A 21,940-nucleotide genomic window follows, 5' to 3' on the forward strand; every position below is an offset into this window, starting at 1 on the left:
ATGGAAGTATCATGAATACTGCTCATCAAACACACATCCTTCATCTTTGGTTGAAGAATCTAAATCATCTATATAACGTTTCAAAGAACTGGACGCTATTTTACAACAAAAAGATCCCATGCACCTTGAACTAAATAACCTCTAACCTTTGAAATCTTCAGTAAAGTGCTGTCATCTATTGAACTGAGCGTACATTAACTTTTCCCGAAATACAGTCGGGTTTGACAAAGGGATGAAGCCGAAATAAACGTCTCCCGATATATATTCGGGTATAACAATACGATGCACTCAAAAAAAAATTTCCCCGAGTAATACTCGGGCGTGACATTTTCGAACACCAGTGCTGTGCCCGAGATTATCTCGGGCATGACAGTTAAAAGGTTAAAACAAGCAGTATAGCTTCTGTGCCGTTAGGTGCCATTTTCAAAAAATTTCCGCTCCCTTCTTACTTAAAAACTATCCAACAAGTACTTGTACCCAAACTGATGGGATCTGTATGTGGCAGAATGCCAAGAAAAATCGATTCATGCTGAAGAGGAAATACGTCAGAGTTTGTTATTGCGAGGCAGGTGGAGTTATGTCTGCCTTTGAAAAAAATTGCAGAAAACGCAGGGGTGGAGAGAGGATGGGTCCTGGAAGATTCATCGAATGGCAGAGGAGAGAGACTATTCAAACTGATGAGAATGTTATTGTTCTGAGATCCCCTTTAGGGTGAATAAGGCGTGTAGGTCTGTTCAAAGGAAAGAATGCAAACAAAATAACGTTTGCAAAAAGCAACTGAGTGGTCATTTGTGTGGGAACAGCACCAGTCCATGTATAATGACAAGGCCATCCAAACTATGTACAATGACCATCATAGGAAATATTTTATTTTTAGTGCACCTAAACGACGCACCCGCTGAAAATTTCAGTTTTAAACACGTAAACACCGCGGCATTTCTTCCGGAAATTACGGTAAGTTTAAATCAAGTGCAGGAAAAAATATGTATAATGTGGGTATACCCACATCCTTACCTAGCTGTGTTTTCACAGTCATTAGTTGTAGTTCTTAAACTTCCACTTACAGAATTGTTTTAAATGAAGAAAATATTCTTGTTTTGGCAATATCAAGTTTTAAAAATTAGTTTTCGACAAATAATGAAACCGAAATTTTAATATGATGTCCTGGTTTTTATACATATATTTAGAAAAGTTTTATACTCGCTATGAAAAAAATTTTTTTTAAGAACTTTGACTAAAAATTGGGCAGGATATTTAATTTCAAAATTTGCAGTTTTTTATGTTATGTTATTTTCATCTTGCCCTGAGGGATTAGTTATTTAAGTTAAAATAATTCAAGGAAATGAGTTTAAATGAAGTGAAGCAAAAGATATGTATAATTTAATAGACCATATAAGAAAGTCTTGTGATGTCAGTATCAAATTTTTACATTTGAATGAAAAGCATGCAAATACTATAATAATTATTCATTGATGATGGCATCGAAAATTGAAGTCAAATTAAATCGATAAATGATTGCTACTAACCTTTTAAGACTTTCTATCCTTGCCAGATAATTTTCAGACTGAGACATAGTCATTTAATCAAGCTTCCAAGCACTCCCTCCCCCAAAGAAAGCTAATTTATTTTCACTATGCTAAATAGTGACATAAATTACACCTCTTTTAGTATTTTGGGAAGAATATATAGAAAGTGTATATCTTCTAGATACTTGCAAAACAGTACACACCTTCTGCATATTAGAAATACACTGAAGAGCTATTTACATTATGACCATCTGTTTAATGTGAAGTAGGATTATCTTTCACGCTCAGAAATGCCACCTGCAGAGGCATTGACTCGATAAGGTGCCGAAAGATAGTCTGAGGTATCTGGTACCAGGCACTCGCCAACTGTCCTACAATTCCTGGACATTAGGAGATGGTAGCCTAGGCACAAATTCGATTTTCCAAGCGGAGCCACAAATGTTGGATTGAATTCATGTCAGGAGAATTCTGAGGGCAAGACAGGATTTATATGATTACATATAGTATTTACATGATTTTTAAATTTCAAACAATACTACAGCAATATTCATTAATGCAGATTTTCGTTCAAGCGTAAATATTTGATACAGACACCACAAGATTTCCTTATATGGTCTATTAAATTCTACACACTTTTTGCTTCACTTCATTTAAACTCAGTTCCTTGAAATTAACCAAAATGTTCTTTGAAATACTCCCTGGCGATTCGCCGCTTATTATAAGGTGCATTATCTTGTTGGTAAATGTCATAACCCACAGGGACAGTTGCCATAAAGGGGTGCACCTGGGGGGGATCTGCAGTGATGTTCACATAATGCACAGATGTCAAGGATTGTTCTATGGGAATGATGTGTCCTAATGTGTGCTATGAAACATCATGCAGAATACTACTACCACCACTGCCTCGTATCTGGTCAGTTGTGCACTAGGGTGCCAAGTTTTCCATTGGAAATTCATGTATTCCCACTCGGCCATAAATGTGATTTACCTGAAAATGTTATTCATCAAATCAGACTTTCTTCCATTCTTCTATTGTCCACTGCCGGTGTTCCTTAGTTCATTTCAGGTGCTGTTGGCGATGATGTGTTACTAGCACAGGAATATGATTCAAGCTTCGGCTACATAGACCCATGCACAGCAATGTATGCTGGTAATTTAAGGTGTTGTAATCCTTTGGTCATGGCAAACAATGCTTAGCAGTCTCCGCTCTCCTATGGAATCAATGTGCCATGGCCAACGATTTGTCATTCATCATCCATACACCACGTTCAATAAACACTCACAGTGGCTACATGTGAAGCAGACCACCAAATGCACTGTTTCTGAAACTGATGTTCCCAGGTGTGAATTGAGGTCTCCACCATGAAGTGTTGTAGTGCCAAGCCATAACAATTTAACCTCTATTGAAATCTGGTAAATCAACTGCTTCTCACATCATGTCACTAAACATTGGAATGTGTGGAAAATTCAGTGCATGGGTGCTTTATATTCTCCAGCATCAGCCAGCCACGCATGCATCATGGTTTTGTCTCCAGATGAGCTCACTGCTCTAGGTGAATGGCCCTTCAGTGTATATATTAAAATAAGCATCTCAAGAAGAAGACTAACTCTAAAGACAAGATCAATTATTTCAGTATGCAATTATATAATACTGCATTCCATTACTTTCATTTTTAGGTAGTATTCGTTAAAAGGAATAAAGTAATGAGATTTCTTCTAAGACAGAATGTGTTAAACCATTTAATATCTTAATGCTTTTGTATTTTCTAAGGTTCAAAATTATTAGTGGTCCTTTTTAATTATGTTTTGCTTTACTTATTTTTACTGTTTTTAAAGTATTATTTTGCCATAAAAAGGAAGAGAACTCTTACAGTGTTAAATCCCTTTTTATAGAAACAGAACCAATAGGAACTGAGCCTCCTGCTAATCCAGATAACCAGAATAATGAGAATGCATCCGTATGTATTTCCATTTTTGTTTCCTTTACTATTAAAAGATAAATCATAGCTTTGTTATTAATGATAAGATTTTAAAATTAAACAAAAAAGTGCTAAATACTATCTTATGTCTGCACTTTATTTTTAAGATATCTGATATATCTCTGCATAAAGTCATATGTCATAAGTATTTACTGTTTTACTGTTGAATGCTAACTGGTGAGCAGATTTTTAATCATTCTGATTAAATTTGTTCGTCTGGTGGATTTAGATTTGAACTGAATTGTTAAAAAGTATATTCCCAAGAAATTTTTGCTAATTAAATTTTGGTTGCATAATAAAAAGAAACAATATCTGTCTAAATAGACATAATATTCTAAATAGCCTTTCCATATGTGACTGTGCTTAAACCTTAAAATGTGTGTAATTGCATGTTATTTTTTTAATGGGAGATTTTGATATATTCATCCATGATTAAAAAGTTTTTTAGAACAAGTGAATACTTAATTATTAAATGTTTGCCGAATGATGAATAGTTAATATTTAAAGATTTCATTTTTATTACTCATGTTGCCTAAAGGAAAATGATATATTGTTTTTTAGTTATGAACGGTTGTTGAACTTAATGTTTTTCTTCCTCCCTCCAGGCACCTACCAGCACTACCACCAGCTCTCCTACCACTACTAGCACATCTACTCCAGATCAGACAAATAATGATGTGGAAAATATTGTTGTTACTCCGATTCTGGATCCCCTGCATGCAAGTATGTATTGCAGTATTCTTATGATGCATTATGGGAAAGTAGAAGTGTAGTGTAGTATTGTAAGTAGTGATGCCAATAAGAGTTAGATTTTGGTAGAACTTCGTATTGCATGCAGTGTTTGCTTGTAGCTCTGCAAGTATTTATTCTTAAAATTTCTTAAGTCTGTTAATTTCATAAGTGCATTTTATAATTTAAAAATTTTTAAATCGCAGTTATGTCAGTATTTTTTTGTTTCTCCAGTAACAGGGTTTGTAGCGGTCCTTATAAGTCCTTATATTTGAAAATAAAATATAAAAGCCCTTATAGGTGCTTACTTTTTCTCAAGATTTTTTTTTTTTTTTTTTTTTGAACGCGCGTTTTTCCTTTGTACCAAAGCCGAAACTAAATAAACAACTTTTCTATATATTCCATATATAGAAAAGTTGTTTATATGGTACATGAAACATCAGATGGTAAATCATACTCCCAGAAATAGCTTTTCACCCCTTTCTCTGCATGAACATAACTTTTGGTGTGCGCGAGTATAGACAGGTGCACGTTATTCTATTGGCCAAAGAATTACGAAAGCGATAGAAAATTCTGGTAGATTCCATGTTCTTTTGCTCCGACCCAATACTACACACATTTGAATTTCTATCAAGATTTTAATAATTTACATTCTCGTTCCGCGTGGTCAGGTTCATATTCGCATGTATTATGATCGGTATGCTTATTATATGAGCATATGTATGAATATTTATAATAATATTTTTTAACTGAAGTATAGATAAACTTCAAAAATGGGTAAGTGTGTTTTAACACAGATTAATTTTCTAAGGAATAATATTCAGAATGGTATAAATAAAATGAAAGTAATTGAATAGTCAAAATAATTTCTTTTTGGGGGGGGCTATGCATTATACAATACAGAAGTTGGGGGTTCTCCCTTCTCCGCAAAATCTCGAATATTGAAACCGTTACGGTTTGCAGCAAAGCAAGCAATGGACTCCTTTTCCCCCCCCCCTTACTTTCTAATTTGAATTGAATAGGACTACTGCTGTCTACCAACCCAAGCAAAGAATGATTCTATTTCAGAAATTTAACGCAATCTGTTCAAAATTGGAATGTAAATCATTCCAGATAGGTAAATTCTTTATTAATCAATATGAGTATGGCAGGGATATCGTGAATACTGGCAGCTGTTGATTCCGATTCCATAATATCACATGTGGAAGAATTAAGGCGCACGTATTGCGCAATAACGTTTGCGATATTTCACAGACATAAAAGAGTTTTACTGTGCTTGCTAAACAGATTATTTTTCAGTTTCTTTGGGCTATTTTTTATTTGATGCACATAGCAAAATGTCAAAAGCATTATTTAGCTGAAAAATCTAAAGAACGGCTGCAATCTACCCCCTTCCACTTTTACTAGTTACGTTTGACTATTCAAAATTTTCAGATATTTGGCAATTTCCGAGTATGCCGCTTAGTTAAGCTTTTACTGTTAAAGGATGACTGCATGAAGCAATTTCCTGTCTTCTGATTTCAGAAAAGTTTTTTTTTTTTTTTTTTTTTACTTATTTTAACTTAAATTCTTTGCTTGCAATATCTGTTAAGGGAAAACTCTTATACAAGGAAAATTTAGAAAATATTCAGAATTTTGATTTAAGTTAAATTATTTAAATATTAATATGAGTGGAAAAATAAATTGTATTTATTTTTAGGTGGCAAGCGAATATAATAAATTTTTCGTATTTTTTATTTATTTTCTCTATTTTGAACTGAAATTTCATCATTAAATCTTGTTATATAATTTAGTTCTGCATAGTTTTTCCCCCCTTTCATTGTGTTCTGTAAATTGAACTGTTATTTAAAATTAAAAAAAAAAAAAAAAAAGAAAGAAAAGAAAAGAATGTAATTGTTTTCCATGGTGTTGAGTAATGCTCATTCTCTCTTAATAAATACTGATTTTCTCATATTTTAAGTTACAAGTTGTACGTATCCAAATGATCAGAAGGTTGTTGATGCGTGTTCCTTGATCTATTGCACCAAGATATTTTACTGTACATTTATTTACAATTTATTTACAAGCGTTATGCCTCCTGGCATGTACATGATAGACATATTCTGCCACCTAGCATGTGAATTGATACATCATACTAGTTTTCTGCCACCTGACAGATACGATGCAATTACCTCAATTAGCGGTAATACGCCCGACATTTTGGCGTGTCCGCTTCCCTTATGTTCTGTAACGCAACTAACTTTTTGTGCAGGTGCGGTGCGCCCTCTGGGCACAAATCACCGCAATCACCGAGGAGGCCAAAACAACATCCCCCCCCCCGATGAATTACATTCATCTTAATACAATCTTCAATATATGCAAACAAGTAAATGAAAAATATAGAAACAGAAAACATACAAAAACCTTCAAAAAGTATAAAATTACATGTTACACTTACCAATCTTCTAGCAAAACATCTTATATCTTACTATATTGAAACGTTAACTATGAGGGTTAAACTAGAACAAACAAATAAAATTATTAGTACAATAAGAAAGAAAAAATAATAATAAAACATATTCAATATAAACCAAACACTTAAGTTAATGTTCTTCAACTGGTAAAAGACACAGTTTGGTAATAGGACGTTTAATGTTCCCGTGCACAGTTTTTAGTCTAACCACTTGGACATTATTGTCTGTTCCAGGAAACACTTCTATTACTCGCCCGAGTTTCCAACGTAATGAAGGCATATTATCTTCTTTAATGAGAACCAAGTCATTTAGACGAATATTTGTGCTAGGCTGTCTCCATTTGCTACGCTGCTGTAGTTGGCACAGGTATTCTTTAGAACACCGCTTCCAAAACCCTTGGAACATCTGCTGTGTTAGACTGCTGTTCCATTGCAATGGAGACACTCGTACTTCGGTTAAATCTTGTTCCGGAACAGCTGTTAAAGAAGTCCCTATAATAAAGTGTCCAGGAGTCAAAGCTGTCAAATCATTGGGATCACTGGAGACCGGTGTTATTGGCCTCGAATTTAAGCATGCTTCAATTTGTGCAATTAGAGTTAGAAACTCTTCATAAGTCAAAATTTGAGTTCCAACACATTTCTTTAGATGCAGCTTCATAGATCTAACAGCTGCCTCCCATATACCACCATGATGTAGAGCAGCTGGCGGTTTGAATATCCACCTTATGTTTTCATTTGCTAACCACCTTTGAAATTCTGAGGTTGACTGGACAGATGAAACTGCTTCCTTGAGGATTTTATTTGAACCTATAAAATTAGTTCCACAATCACTTCTTATTTCTTGAGGTTTTCCTCTCCTCGAAGCAAATCATTTTAGAGCAGCTAGAAATGCTTCACTTGATAAGTCGCTAGCAATCTCTAAATGGATAGCCTTTGTAGCTAAACAAACGAAAATACAGATATAACATTTAATTGGTCTTACACCTCTTCCCCTTTTCATTTTCACAGAAAATGGGCTGGCATAATCAACGCCAACCTTTGAAAAGGTTCTACTTGGAATCACTCTACTTGCAGGTAGTTCTCCCATTAATTGAATCCATGTTACTGCTCGTACTCTGCAACATTTTATGCATTTCCAAATGCATTTTTTAATTTCATTCTTTGCACTTATTATCCAGTATTTCTGTCGTATTGCGGATAACATTAAATGCAACCCTCCGTGTAAATGTTTTTCGTGATAATGCTGTATCATTAATTTTGTGAAGTGATTATTATTTGGCAATATAATGGGATGTTTACTTTCTCTGGTAATTTCTGCGTTTCTTAATCTACCTCCTACTCTTAACATTTCGTTTTCATCTAGAAATGGGTTAAGTGAAATGATTTTGCTTTTAGTTTTAATTGGTTGTTTTGTCTTTAAAGCCTTAATTTCTTCTGAAAATTCATTAAGTTGAACATTTCTTATAATAAATTCTGAAGCCTTCCATAACTCATAGGCGGTAAGCACACCAGATTGCTTTTCACGAGCGGATTTACAGTTGTTCACGAAGCGCAGAACATAAGCCATTATTCCCAGTACTTTGGTTAAATTTCTGTACAGTTCAAGATTTAGTAACGGTTCTGTAGATTCCACAAGTGTTTTCAAAGTAACACATTTACATTCTTCACTAACGTTTTGCAAGTCAGCTTCGGTATTCATTTCATTTATGTGATGTCGAATATCTACTTCTGAAAGCCAGGGTGGCCCAGAAAACCAATCACTATCATTAATTAGAGCTTCAGCATCCCTCCCCCTCGTAAGTTTATCAGCAGGGTTTGTCTTCCCACTGCAAAAGTACCACTTGTTTAAAATTGTTTTCTCCTTGATTTCTACCACACGATTTCTAACAAATTGTTTCCACTCATTGGCAGATCCCTTGATCCAGTGAATGCAAATTTGGGAATCAGTCCAGTAAAATATATTTCCGTTATCCAACTGCGGAAATATCGATTGCAAATACGAACCTAATCTTGCAGAAATTAATGTTCTCAAAAGTTCAAGCCTAGGGAGTGTTACCCTTTTTAATGGAGCCAAACGGGATTTCGACATTATGAAACTTGTTTTACATTTATTTTTCTTCTTAAATCTAAAATATGCTACGGCACCATAACACTTGGGACTGGCATCAGAAAATATGTGAACTTCTATAAACTTCCAACACATATCACTGAAGTACTGTCTGGGAATTTCGAAAAACTTTATTTTTTCAACTTCTTTTAACCATTCCTGAAATATGAATTCTGTATCAAGGGGAACACTTTCGTCCCATTGAATACCCTTTTTCCACATAGTTTGCATTAAGAGTTTAACTCGAACAGTAAATGGATTCATAATTCCTAAGGGATCAAAGAGCATACCACATGCTGCTAAAATGATGCGTTTAGTTACTTTGAGATTTTGTAACTTCTCAAACTGAGATACATCTATTTTCAAATTATCATTGACATTGTCCCAGATAAGACCTAAAACTTTCAACGGTACCAAAGAGTCTTCAGATGTTTCACGAGAGTCAATTCCATTAAGTTTCCATAGTTCATTCAGCTCAGGTGAGTTTGAAACCCATCTACGTAAATTCATACTGGCCTCGCTAAGAATGAAAATCGTGTCCTTGCTTAAATGTAAGGCCTTTGCTACATTAACTGTCGCAGAAATTAAATCATCTACGTAAAGCTCTTTTAACATACTGCATGCCTCTTCGTAGGCATCTTCATACTTTTTTAAATGCAGTCTTACTGTAGCTGTTAATAAATAAGGTGAGCACTTGACCCCGAAAGGAACTCGATTGTGTTGAAGAACTTGTAAGTTGGAATTACTGCGATCGAGATTTGACCCTTCTTCATTTATCCACAAAAAGCTCTTTTAACATACTGCATGCCTCTTCGTAGGCATCTTCATACTTTTTTAAATGCAGTCTTACTGTAGCTGTTAATAAATAAGGTGAGCACTTGACCCCGAAAGGAACTCGATTGTGTTGAAGAACTTGTAAGTTGGAATTACTGCGATCGAGATTTGACCCTTCTTCATTTATCCACAAAAAGCTCTTTTAACATACTGCATGCCTCTTCGTAGGCATCTTCATACTTTTTTAAATGCAGTCTTACTGTAGCTGTTAATAAATAAGGTGAGCACTTGACCCCGAAAGGAACTCGATTGTGTTGAAGAACTTGTAAGTTGGAATTACTGCGATCGAGCAGTACTAATCGAGCAGGAATTACTTCTTCATTTATCCACAAAAACTTAAAAAAATCCCTATCTTCTTTAGCTAAGCGTACCTCTAAAAATGCACGCTGAATGTCGGCACAAAACGCAATTGAATGTACCCTGAATTTAATGATAATCTTTAGCAAATCAGGATTTAAATTAGGTCCGCTTTCCAAACAATCATTAAGTGATAAATTTCCCTTACTTTTAGAAGAAGCGTCAAAAACTATTCGAACCTTTGTAGAATCCTTCTGCTCGCGCACTACCGCGTGATGAGGCATGTAATACCCCGTTTTCAAACTACCATTTAAATACGTATCTACCCGTTCCACTATACCATCTCTCAAGTGTTCATTAATTATCTCATTATATTTTAAATATAGCTCGCTATTTTTCTGAAATTTATTATTTAAAAATTGTAAACGCTGTTTCGCGATTTCATAATTGTTATTTAAACCTTCAAAACCCTCTTTCCACAATAATCGAGTTTCATACCTTTTATTCTTGTAAGTTGTATTTCGTTCAAATGACTCTAAAATTTCTTTATCTGATAGAGATATTTCTTTATTCGAACTTATCCCAATTGCTTCTAATTCCCATAATTTTTTAACTCTTTCATAATCTAAGTCCTCATTTACAACGGTTATATGATTAACTCTTGTGTCCTTACACTTTGATCCTTCGTCCCTGCCTTGAATCACAAAACCGAAAGTGCTTTCTGTTACGACTAATTTTTTACAAATCTTCACGTTTCGTTCTCCTAAAATTTCCCAAATATAATCCGAACCTATTAATACTTGAATTTTGTCACTCGTACCAGCATCTGCTAATTCTATTCCCTTCTCAAACGCTATCTTTCGTATCCACCGAGAAGGAACTTTTACTTGCCCTAGTGTTATAGAATCAATGACTATTGCGTTATTAATTTTTATCTTTTTACTGGGATGGCTTACATTTTGCAATACGATTTCTACGATACCATACAAGCGCTCTTTTGCATCTTTGCATCCAAATGTGAAAATAATAAGCGCTTCTTTATTAATAATTTTCAACCCCAGTGAATCAACCACTTCTCGTAAGATGAATGACTTTGTTGACCCTGAATCTAGCATACCTTTTCGTTCCCCCCTTTACACCTAACTGCTGCCGAAAACGTCTGTAAAAGAACGGAAGTCGGTGGTTTAATTTTGTTATTATTTTCATTACATAAGAGCGAAAGAGAAGGTTCAAGGATTGGCGTTTGTTTTGTCTGATTGGAAGTATCCGTCTCTAAATCTTTCGATGCGGCGTCACATATTAACGAATTATGTAAACCTTGGACATTGCACAATCTGCATTTTTCATCTTTATGAGCACAGAAACGCCTTGGATGCCCTTTCGAAAAGCAAATAAAACATAAACCTCGATCCATTAATGCCTTTCGGCGAGCCTTTAAATCAAGTGCGCAATCATGATTCATATGACAAGCAGATAAACAAAATATGCAGACATTTTGATTCTCTCTCTTAGGCGGGGTAGAGAACTTTTGATTTGGATTAAAATGTGATTTTTGAAAGTATTTAGAGGGAGTTTCGCTTTGACTAGTTAATACCGAAGCACCTTGCTTATTCGTACTGTAATCATTTCTTTTAGAATGCATGATAGATTAATTTTGATAACCTTGATGGGAACTTTTGTTTCGTATTGATGTTTCATTTACATCAAAATTCTTAGAACGCGCTAACATCATTGATGTTTCCCTACATTCCACTTCAGTTTTCAAGAACGTTAGTAGTTCATTAACATCGAAATTTTGTTTATCACTTCTTTTCCTAGTGAATTCTAGCGTTAAATTCTTGGGTATTAACTTTAACAAAATAGGGGATAATAAATGTCCATAAGAACTAGTAACATTTAAAGAATTTAAATTCCTTATTTGTATTTCTATATCGTCATAAAGCTTCCTCAAAGAAGCCGTATTTCCGGAATATTTTACAGCTTCTAAACTCAACAATTTATTCATATGCGCATTAATTAGCAGGTCATCTCTGCCGAAACGGTTTTTTAGTATATCAACAGCCACCGTATAGTTTTCACTAGTAAATGTTAATCCACTAATAGCATTTAAAGCTAAACCTCCCAAAAGCGATTTTAAATAACAAAACTTGTCAACCGAACTGAGACTTTCGTTTTGGTGAATGGAATTACTAAACTGATTCCAGAATTCAAGCCAAGAACAAGGATCACCGTAATATTTTGTAATCGTTAATTTTGGCAATTTTAAAGTATTAACTTCACAAGTTTTCAACTTCGGAGATATAGTTTCCTCACTAGAATTTCTAGATTCAACTTTTCAACACGCGTTTTTTCTTAATTTTTCCTGAATTTTACATTTAAAACTTATAATTCTTTCCTGATATTCCTGCGCGGAAATTACTTCTGTTTCCAACTCCTGTTCCGTAATTATAAGTTTTTCAATCTCAGAATCATATTGTTTCAACGGCTGCGATTTTTCAAGTAACATTTCGAGTAATTCTTTTAATTTCTCATCCACGGTTTCACCCTCTTCTAACAATGCAGAATCTATTTTACTCATCAACTTAGTAGTTAAGTTACGCGTCACCGTACGCAACTTCTTTGCCTTATTCATAGCCTCCATTTTACCATTAGATTCTATCAACTATAATAATCACCAAGATTTTTATTCAGCAATTCTATTCAAAACTGGAAAAATGAAAAAGGGCCTACCTCGAATTTCTTCGCGTTAAATCCTGGCTTTTCAGTCATGAACTCACTAATTTTCTTCGTCCATTCTTCATCTCCACAAATCACGTCCGGGTCACCAGAAAAAATGTACGTATCCAAATGATCAGAAGGTTGTTGATGCGTGTTCCTTGATCTATTGCACCAAGATATTTTACTGTACATTTATTTACAATTTATTTACAAGCGTTATGCCTCCTGGCATGTACATGATAGACATATTCTGCCACCTGGCATGTGAATTGATACATCATACTAGTTTTCTGCCACCTGACAGATACGATGCAATTACCTCAATTAGCGGTAATACGCCCGACATTTTCGCGTGTCCGCTTCTCTTATGTTCTGTAACGCAACTAACTTTTTGTGCGGGTGCGGTGCGCCCTCTGGGCACAAATCACCGCAATCACCGAGGAGGCCAAAACACAAGTTTTAATTTTTCTTTTAAGGTTATGCAGTTATGTATAATGTAATTACACAGGTACTCTTTTTTTTTCCCTTAAAATGTGCTGAAAACTAAAGTGTGGCTACGAACCCTGTGTAAGTAAATGAGAAAATTTCATTAAAATAAAATTCTAAATTACATGTGCCTTGAGCTATTTAAAATAATGAATGATCTTTGATCCTGCTAGAAAGACATATAGTGATTAAAAGTGTGAAATTATTTCAAATAGACTTCTTGCTACTTATAGGTATTTGGACCTCTTTTTTTTTTTTTTTTTCATGCAAATGATAGCATAATTCTGGGCAAGTTATGATATATATGTACTTTATGACACCTTATATTTATTTTGCCCAACATATAAAATTCTGTCTTGTCAAAATTGATGGATGAGAGGAATAGATAGAAGTTATGAGTAGCTTTTTTATTCTTGTGTGTGGCTCGTTCACAGAGTTTTACCTTTCAGAAAAAAATAAAATAGAATAGTTATTTTTTATAAATTTAATCATTCTCTTATTTACAGATCAAAGGATTTAGAAACAATAAATGCACTTAATAATTTGCTGCTTATGGCATCAGCAGTGGCTTTAATTTAATTTTAATTAATATACATTTTAACTGATGTAGAAAAAATTACTTTTTAGCAATTTAAATCTTTATTTAACCTTTTTAGCAATGTATCTAATACATGTATATTAAAATGCAGTTAATTTTGTAATATCAGCTGATAATTTTTATCAGCATTTGCAGTATTGTTATAATTAATTAGCAAAGATAATTTATGCACCGCATGTTATATAAATGGCATAGAATCATTTGAATTTTTTATTTTATGGTGTTTATTTATTTATTTAAATAGTTTTTAATAGTAAGCTATTTTTTGGAACTTTTAAGTTATAAGTCTCAGTCTTTAGATTGCTGTTTTCTGTTTATTTATTTTAGAACTATATTGCTTTAAAATGTTTAGTAACTGGTCACTTTGCCAAAACTTCTATTAATTATTCTCATTCTTTTTAATTCTAGATCCGTCATCAGGAAGTCCAGAACCGATGCAGACACCTGAATCCACGTCTACTTCCGAACCAAAAAGCAGTGCTGATGCTGTTGTAACTCCTAAATTAAAGAACTTACCACCAAAGGAAACTCCCAAATCAGTGACTAATCCTCCTCCATTATCAATTGTTAGTAATTTTTTTAATATTTAACTTAGTATCTTAATTCCCTGCTGCAGTTTCATTAAGTTTAATTTTTCTGAAAATTCCTCATATTTTTCCTTCTGTTTTATTAGTTTATTTTTGATTTAAACATTGTTAACAATTTCTTGCATTTAAAAAAGTAGGCTTTATAGCTGTTATTTTGTATTAGGAAAACTTTTTGCAGTTGTGTAAATCACAAAAAAGAATCAGATTTTATACTGTAATAATCCTGTTAACCAGGAAGCATGTATAAATAAAATTAATCTAAAAAACTATTAGCTGTAGAATTTAATATCAAAATTGAATACAAATGGTTGATGGTTTTGTATTCATGTCTTTTAATTGCGAGAGAGCTGATGGTAAAAATATCTAATGTATCTAGTATTGTGTCATAAATATATTAACTTATTGTAGTCTCATAATGCAAAACAGTTTTACAGTTAACCATCAGTTGTATAAAGTTGCATGTTTTCATATTATTTAATTGCTAGTGACATTGTAGATTTGTATTTAAATATACCCATATCTTTTGGTAAATTTTCATTTTATATTTTAGTTGTATAATGTCTGCACTTAATTATACACTGTTGAATCTGAATTTAATGAATTGCTTAGGTGATGAAATCCGTTAAACTAAAATCAGGAGACATGCAGTTATGCAGTAATAACTCAACATTTGATTATTACATCACTGTTAAGATCTCAATAAAATGTACAAATAAAAGATGTTCTATGTACAAAATGTAACAATGAATTTATTTATTTATTTATTCATTCAATAAGCTTGTTTAAGAAAGAAAGGTGTGCTGATAGAATCTGTTTTTGTTTCATTGATTAAATTTGAAGATCATTCAACACCTCATCTTCTATATCATATTCCAATAGGTTTTTTTTTTTTTTTTTTTTTTTATTTATTTATTTTCTAAAACATGAAAGACAGCTGTAAATGTTTGTGTTTCCTCTTTCAATATAGGGTGTGTTGTTTTCTCTCTGTCATCATATTATAAGCTAAAAGTTTAAAAGTTTTAATCTGAAATTTTGCTGGCTGTGAAATTCCCTTCTGTTCAAGTGTCAATTAATCACAGTTCTCAGTGCTAGTAGATAAAATTGCACAATCCAGCTTTTTAAAATTAATTACTAAGCATTTCATATTTCTTTATTCTATGAATCTTTGACAAAATTCCTTGTGTATCACAATTTGAAGTTTCCAAACCAATCAATATTCTTTTAACTGAGTTATCTGTAGCTGATTTAAAAAGATCAAATTATTCTTCTGTCAAAAAGCCCATCATTCTTATACAGTGTTTGGAAACAGCATCCTCCACTATAGATGGAAGAAAATTCATACTTGCATTTGAACAGAGCTGATGTTAATTTAAAGATGATTGCTAAGTTGTCTTTAAAAGTTTCACAAGAATTAAAAAAAAAAAAAAAAAAAAAATCAAAATTTTAAAACCTTAGCACTTTTTCATTTTTTATTGGAACATAATACTCATCAATCATTTTCCCACTTGATTATTGTTTTAAAAAAGTTCTGTAAAAATCTCAAAATATCTGCTGTTTAAATAGCGATTAGGCTGTACTTGATTTTCAAGGTGAAGTTATATGTCCAGTGAAATGATTTAGGTACTTTTATTAGACATTCTGTTTGTAAATTAAAAGCATTTGTGTTGAATAATTGAAAATATTTATGTTTGATATATATGAAATGCATCAGTTACATTTTGATGTGGGTGGGTGTCTTTCAGTCATGCGTTTGGTTTGACATTTGTAATTGATTCTGTTATGACATTAGTTGACTATGATCTCGCTGAGTTATACTGTTTTCATGAAGCACTATAAAAGTACAGCATTGTGAACACTAATTTGAACATTCATTTAGAAAATTGTATATTCCTGTTATATCTATCTATCTTTCTGCAAATCCAAGATGCAAGCAGGAGGGAATAAAAGTTAGGTTCCTCTTATGATGGATAATTCTTTAAAACTTTACACTTATTTAATTAATGAAGTGTCACTTAAAATATTTATTGGTGTATGCCTAAGATTCTGAATCAATTACAGCTTGTTAAGGTTATTTAAAGATTAATTCAGCTTCATCTACTGCAGAAATCATATAAAAAAATTCATTACATGTTTTAAGTCTTGTTCTTTAATTTTAGTAACTATTGCACTATTTGGAAAATTCATCATATGTCAATTAAGTGCCTTTCACTAACATCAACTGTTGATACAGTAATAGAAAATGAGTAATTGACTAAATTTTTACTTCCTTGTACAAAGTAAAGGAAGTATTGCTGTCGAGAAAAATTCTGGGTATAATATTTCGAAAATAATCCATTTTGACCGCTATCGAATGCAACTCAACGATGTTTTTGCATGACATCTGTATGTAAGGACAGAATAAAAGGACCCCTTTTCCCTAAATGGATTGTATAAAATTGTTTTAAAACATATTGAGAAGAGACCTTTTTGTGATGTATGTATCTTGCATAACTAAAAAACGAGTAGCCTCAGAATGTTGAAATTTTGTACATAGGACTGCTATAACATGCACCTCCCTTTTCGGTTGCAATCAGCTGCACCAAATGTGTATATATATATATATACATTCTAAATCTGTTATTCTGCTCAGTGAGCTGTTTCTTTTATACTTATATGTTGGTAAATTGTGCATTTTTTGCTTTGAAAATGTTTGAATTACGTTGTTCTTATCTTCCAAGTAAGGTTTTTAGGCCTTTAGTTAATCTGCATGCAATAGATGTGAAATTATCAACAATTTAAAAGTCGTTTAAGAGCAGTTAAGCCTAAGGTCCGCCCCCCCCCCATAGCAACCATTTCTGTTAACATTTGAAACTTAGCAGAATAGTGAATTAAGTCAGTTTCTGCGCGTCTGTGTTTTTTGCTGAGTGGAACCAAAAATACTTTCACTTTTGTGTGCACTGAAAAATTTGCCCTCTTGTCAGCTAGCTAAATTACTTGTTTTTACATAGAAATTTTAATTGTAAAACAAATTGTTTTAATTGTATTAGGTGTTTAAGGTTTTCTATATTTTTCAAGTTTTAATTAAGGTATTTTGAGATTTTCTGTATTTTACCCTTGCCGCGAAGTGAGAATTGAATTAATTGAATGAGAAATCTATTGCTAATGAAATTCGAGAAAATAAGTTTAAACGAAATTTAGCAAAAAATGCATATGATTTAATTTAACTTTGTGACATAAGTTGGCACAAGTTACATAATTGGCATTAGCATTTAAACTTTTGGGTAGAATATTATGCTGTGTTTCCATTCTTTTTACATCTACCACATATCTGCAGTTTACTGCTCTAGTAAACTTTTGCCGCTGTTATCTCCTAACAAGCACACAGATACACCAAATGTGGGAAATATAGTTGCTGAGAATTTCAGTTATAGCATCATACCTCCTTCACTGACCTGCCACAGTTTCTAATGTCCTAAGACCTTGCCTAATATTTTGGATTATCATTTTGTATACATTATTAAAATGTTGTCTATTTACTGTTGTTAATATTCTATTCATTAATTTGGTATTTTAAATTATGTATCATATAAGAATTTTAATTTGTGGTGATTGAGTGCTTGCATATTTTAAACTAGTTTCATTATATTGAGCTTTCCTTTATTATTATTTTGTTCCATAGTCTGTACAGGTAAATTTCATTTTACATTATTTTTTGCAGTCTATTGTTGATACTCGATCCATACGCTCTCCAGCTACAACTACTACTGCAGCGCCTAGAGGGAGGAGGAAAAGAAAATCTACACCTGTGAAAGAAGTACTAAAAGACAGACCTCCTCCAGCTGAAGCTTCACAGTTTGCTGACATTAATTTGCCTGAAATTGAACAATATAGGCAATTATATGGTCAAAACTTAAATATTTGTACGTATATCTTGGTAGTTGCACTAAAATTTGTGTTTTATGTTTTATTTATTTATATTTTTAAAAATGCAACTATATTATATGTAAAATAAAAGTTTTTCATGTCGATGTTGATGATTTTACTGATAATGTTCTTTTTAATTTTTTTTTCCACTATTTTAGCAATTTATTGCTCTGAACTAGACTTAGAAATAATAGGTACTTTAATTTCAATTGACGATTTTAGTGAAATTATTCACTGCATAATTTGGTGCTTACTTTGCATCTAAATGGATGTGTGGTTGAGTTACATTTCATGCCTGCATTTTGAGTATTGCAATTCTTATTCCTTAGACATGCAAAGCTTCTCTTCAATAGTTTTAGCTAATTTCAGAGGAATTGCTCATTTATGAAATTTATTCATAAATGAGAATTTTTTGTATGAAAAGATTGATGCAGAAATATAAAATCTGGGGTTTTCTTAATTTGATATAAATTAGAAAATTTAGGTTAATAAAAATTGAAATTGTATTTGGCATTAAAACACATGCTATGAAAGTTTACAACAACCATTTAACATATATTGTTTTCATTATATAATTATTTTATGTTACATCTGTTTGCTATTATAACATTAGCTCCATGTGTTTTATGAAAATTAAAATTCTATTATGATTTCGAGTTTTTTCCATAAAGTGCCAACCGTTTGTATATTTATTTCTTAAATATATATGTATGCGTATGCATATATATGTATACATAAGTTATTTATAAGCAATTAAAAAATTTCTGTATTGTGTTAAAATTGGTGAAATGCTTCTTTGTATGCATAAGTGAAATGTTGTCTCTTTGTTGTTTAGATAATCCAAACTTGCCAACAATTTCGGCATATAGCGGATCTGGTGTTGTTCCACAGTCATTCCCACATTTAGTTCCTCAAACCATGCCCTTTCCAGTAGTCCATACCTTTCCTACACCTATGCAAGTTCAAAATCCATATCCAGGAGTTCCTCAACCTAGTCCGATGATTGGGCTTCAACCACCAATTGCCCCTGGTTTAGTTCCGCAAAGTAATATCCGTAAGTTATTTCAATATTATTTATTAAATATTGTATGTAGGCAGCTCTCATACAATATGACATAGCTGTCCTATAATTTGATTTTACAACATCATTATTCAAGATTTAAGGAAAATTCTCACAAATAATGTAGCCTTCTTAAACATGATTTTAACCATGAAGCAAAGAAATCAGTATTGTCAATATCTGCAATACAATTGCTAATATCTGGATGTTTGACTATATTAAAATGCAACATAAGTGGAATTTGCTAAGACAAACTTTAAAATAACAAACAAAACAAAAAATCATAATAATAATTGTCCCACATTTATTTGAACACATTAGTTTTATATTTTCTAAATGAAGATCCTTTCACTGAAAGAAACATTACAAGTAATTAACTACTTAATTTGTTTTGCGAGTGTGCCATATGGATGCTGCTTTAGCCCCATACAGCATGGGGTATTCTTTTACTATTTTGCCTCTATTTTTAACATCAAATTAGTCATATATATGGCACTAGATGTCCACTAAGTGGTAGTTTGTAGAATTTATTTTGCTCTGTTCCGACTGATTCAAAAGTGTGCACTTGTTCCACATCTCTTGCATGACTCAGAAAATTTTTATTTTTCAGTGCTTAGCTTTCCATTTTTTTAAATTACTTTCAGTTTGATAACTTTATTGATGTGCAATTAGTTGAAATTGTTTTTTTTTTTTTTTCCTCCATAAAATAATAGATTATTCAGAATGTATCCAACTAATTTCTTGTGATTATGAATCAGAAACTGAAATGTCTGTAAATGAGTCTAGAGCAGGGAAAATTCTATGTATGATTTCAATAGTGGTATAAAAAACATGGTAAAAACACAAATTAATAGTTTTGATTGTATATTATCATCTGATTGACTGAAAAGCATGCAGCAGTGGAAGGTAAAGGGAAGGTCTTCTGGGATGTTTATTACCTCCACTAAGACTTGCAGAAATACATTTTTTAGAATTCCTCCCTCACACACACAGGAACTAAAATCCGCAAGATGGTGTTATGCATGTTCACTGAAGAAAAATAACAAGAGCAAAAGAATTAGAAAAGAGTTTTTTGTTGTTGTTTGACTGTGTGTGCCTCATGCCTTGTTTTAAAATATATCATACTAAATCAGATCCTTTGGGAAAAAAATGCAGTAATTACAGTAATTGTAGTTGAAAATAATTATAATTATACAGTGTAATAAGTAAGTGTAATTACAGTAATTGTAATTGAAAATAATTATAATTATACATTTTTATACATGCAACCATAAATGTAACTTCCATGTGGGGCTCTCATGTACGAAGAAAAGGTATCTTCTAAGGAAAATACTGTTTTTTTATTTACAGTAAAAAAGTTCGTATAAATGCTTAAAAGCATTACAAATGTTAATTTAATAGCATATTGATACTGACAAATATAAAATGAACAAAAAAAAATTAATGCAACCTTATCTCTCTCTCTCTCTCTCTTTTTTTTTTTTTTTAAATCAAATTCAGAAAAAGAATTAGATGTTAACTCCATGCAGTGAAATTTACAAGGTTGTTCAATAAGTTCGCGGAGCGCCATCTAATCGTCAATATTAGACCTAAAACCTCGACGCCATTTTCATATTTGTTCTTTCTTAGGAACACGTCAAAAGTTTCATTTCAATCTGTTAATTTATTCATTATTTAACCGCCCTTTATATCTAACATGTTGTGGCTTTTTTCAGGTATGGATAAAATTGAGCAACGTGCAGTTATCAAATTCTTTGTAAAGAAAGGTTTAAAGGCAATGGAAATTCATACCGAAATGGTGAATGTGTTGGGTGAATCCGCTCCTTCAAAAACAATGGTTTGCAAGTGGGCTAGTTTATTCAAAAGTTGTCGTACCAGCCTTGAAGGCGATCCGCGAGAGGGATGTCCAAAAACTGCATCAACATCGGAAAAATACAAGATATGCTATTGGAAGACCGTCGATTGACAGAACAAGATTTAATAGAGGCTTTAGGCATTTAATTGGGCACAGTGAGCAATATTTTGAGTGTTAATTTGGGTTTCAAAAAACTGTGCAAAATGGGTGTCGCATTCTCTAACGATGGAGCAAAAACACATTCGGATGCGACTTTGCCAGCAACATTTGGAGCATTTTAAGAAGAATAAAAGCGACTTTATCCGTCGATTTATCCCAATGGAGGAGACTTGGGTCTACCATCATGATCCTGAATCAAAACAGGAGGCTAAGGAGTGGTGTGAAGCCGGCTCTTCGGCGCCGAAGCGAGTTCGTGTGCAAAAATCAGCCAAGAAGGTGTTAGCATCAGTTTTTTGGGATGCGAAAGGAATTTTGTTTATAGATTACCTTCAAACTGGCAAAACAATTAATTCGGATTATTATTGTAACCTTTTGAATCAATTAGACAAAAAAATTCGTGAAAGAAGACTCGGATTACAGAAGAAGAAAATCATTTTCCACCAAGATAACGCACCTGCGCACACAGCTCAAAAAAGCATTGCTAAAATAACTGAATTGAAGTACAAATTGTTGCAACATACAGCCTATTTGCCAGATTTAGGTCTCTCCGACTTCTGGCTGTTCCCACACCTCAAACAATATCTCCGTAGAAAACGATTTTCTTTAAAAGAAGAGGTAATAGCTGCCGTGGAGGGATATTTTGCAGAGCT

General features: G+C 32.8%; 1 protein-coding gene across 5 annotated transcripts in view; it reads left to right on the forward strand.

The window, feature by feature from the left end:
• LOC118201423 (uncharacterized) overlaps nt 1-21,940 on the forward strand; it is a 204,816-nt gene that overhangs the window by 145,059 nt on the left and 37,817 nt on the right. For all 5 annotated transcript variants that reach the window (XM_085824882.1, XM_085824880.1, XM_085824884.1 and 2 more), the window contains 5 exons: nt 3,420-3,484; nt 4,111-4,228; nt 14,135-14,292; nt 18,011-18,212; nt 19,052-19,270. In XM_085824882.1, coding sequence (XP_085681008.1) covers nt 3,420-3,484; nt 4,111-4,228; nt 14,135-14,292; nt 18,011-18,212; nt 19,052-19,270 — 762 coding nt within the window. The remainder of the gene's footprint in view (nt 1-3,419; nt 3,485-4,110; nt 4,229-14,134; nt 14,293-18,010; nt 18,213-19,051; nt 19,271-21,940) is intronic.

This window comes from Stegodyphus dumicola, chromosome 10, assembly GCF_044657685.1.
Source record: "Stegodyphus dumicola isolate Sdum_Otavi_A_Nest chromosome 10, ASM4465768v1".
NCBI classification, from domain to species: domain Eukaryota; kingdom Metazoa; phylum Arthropoda; class Arachnida; order Araneae; family Eresidae; genus Stegodyphus; species Stegodyphus dumicola.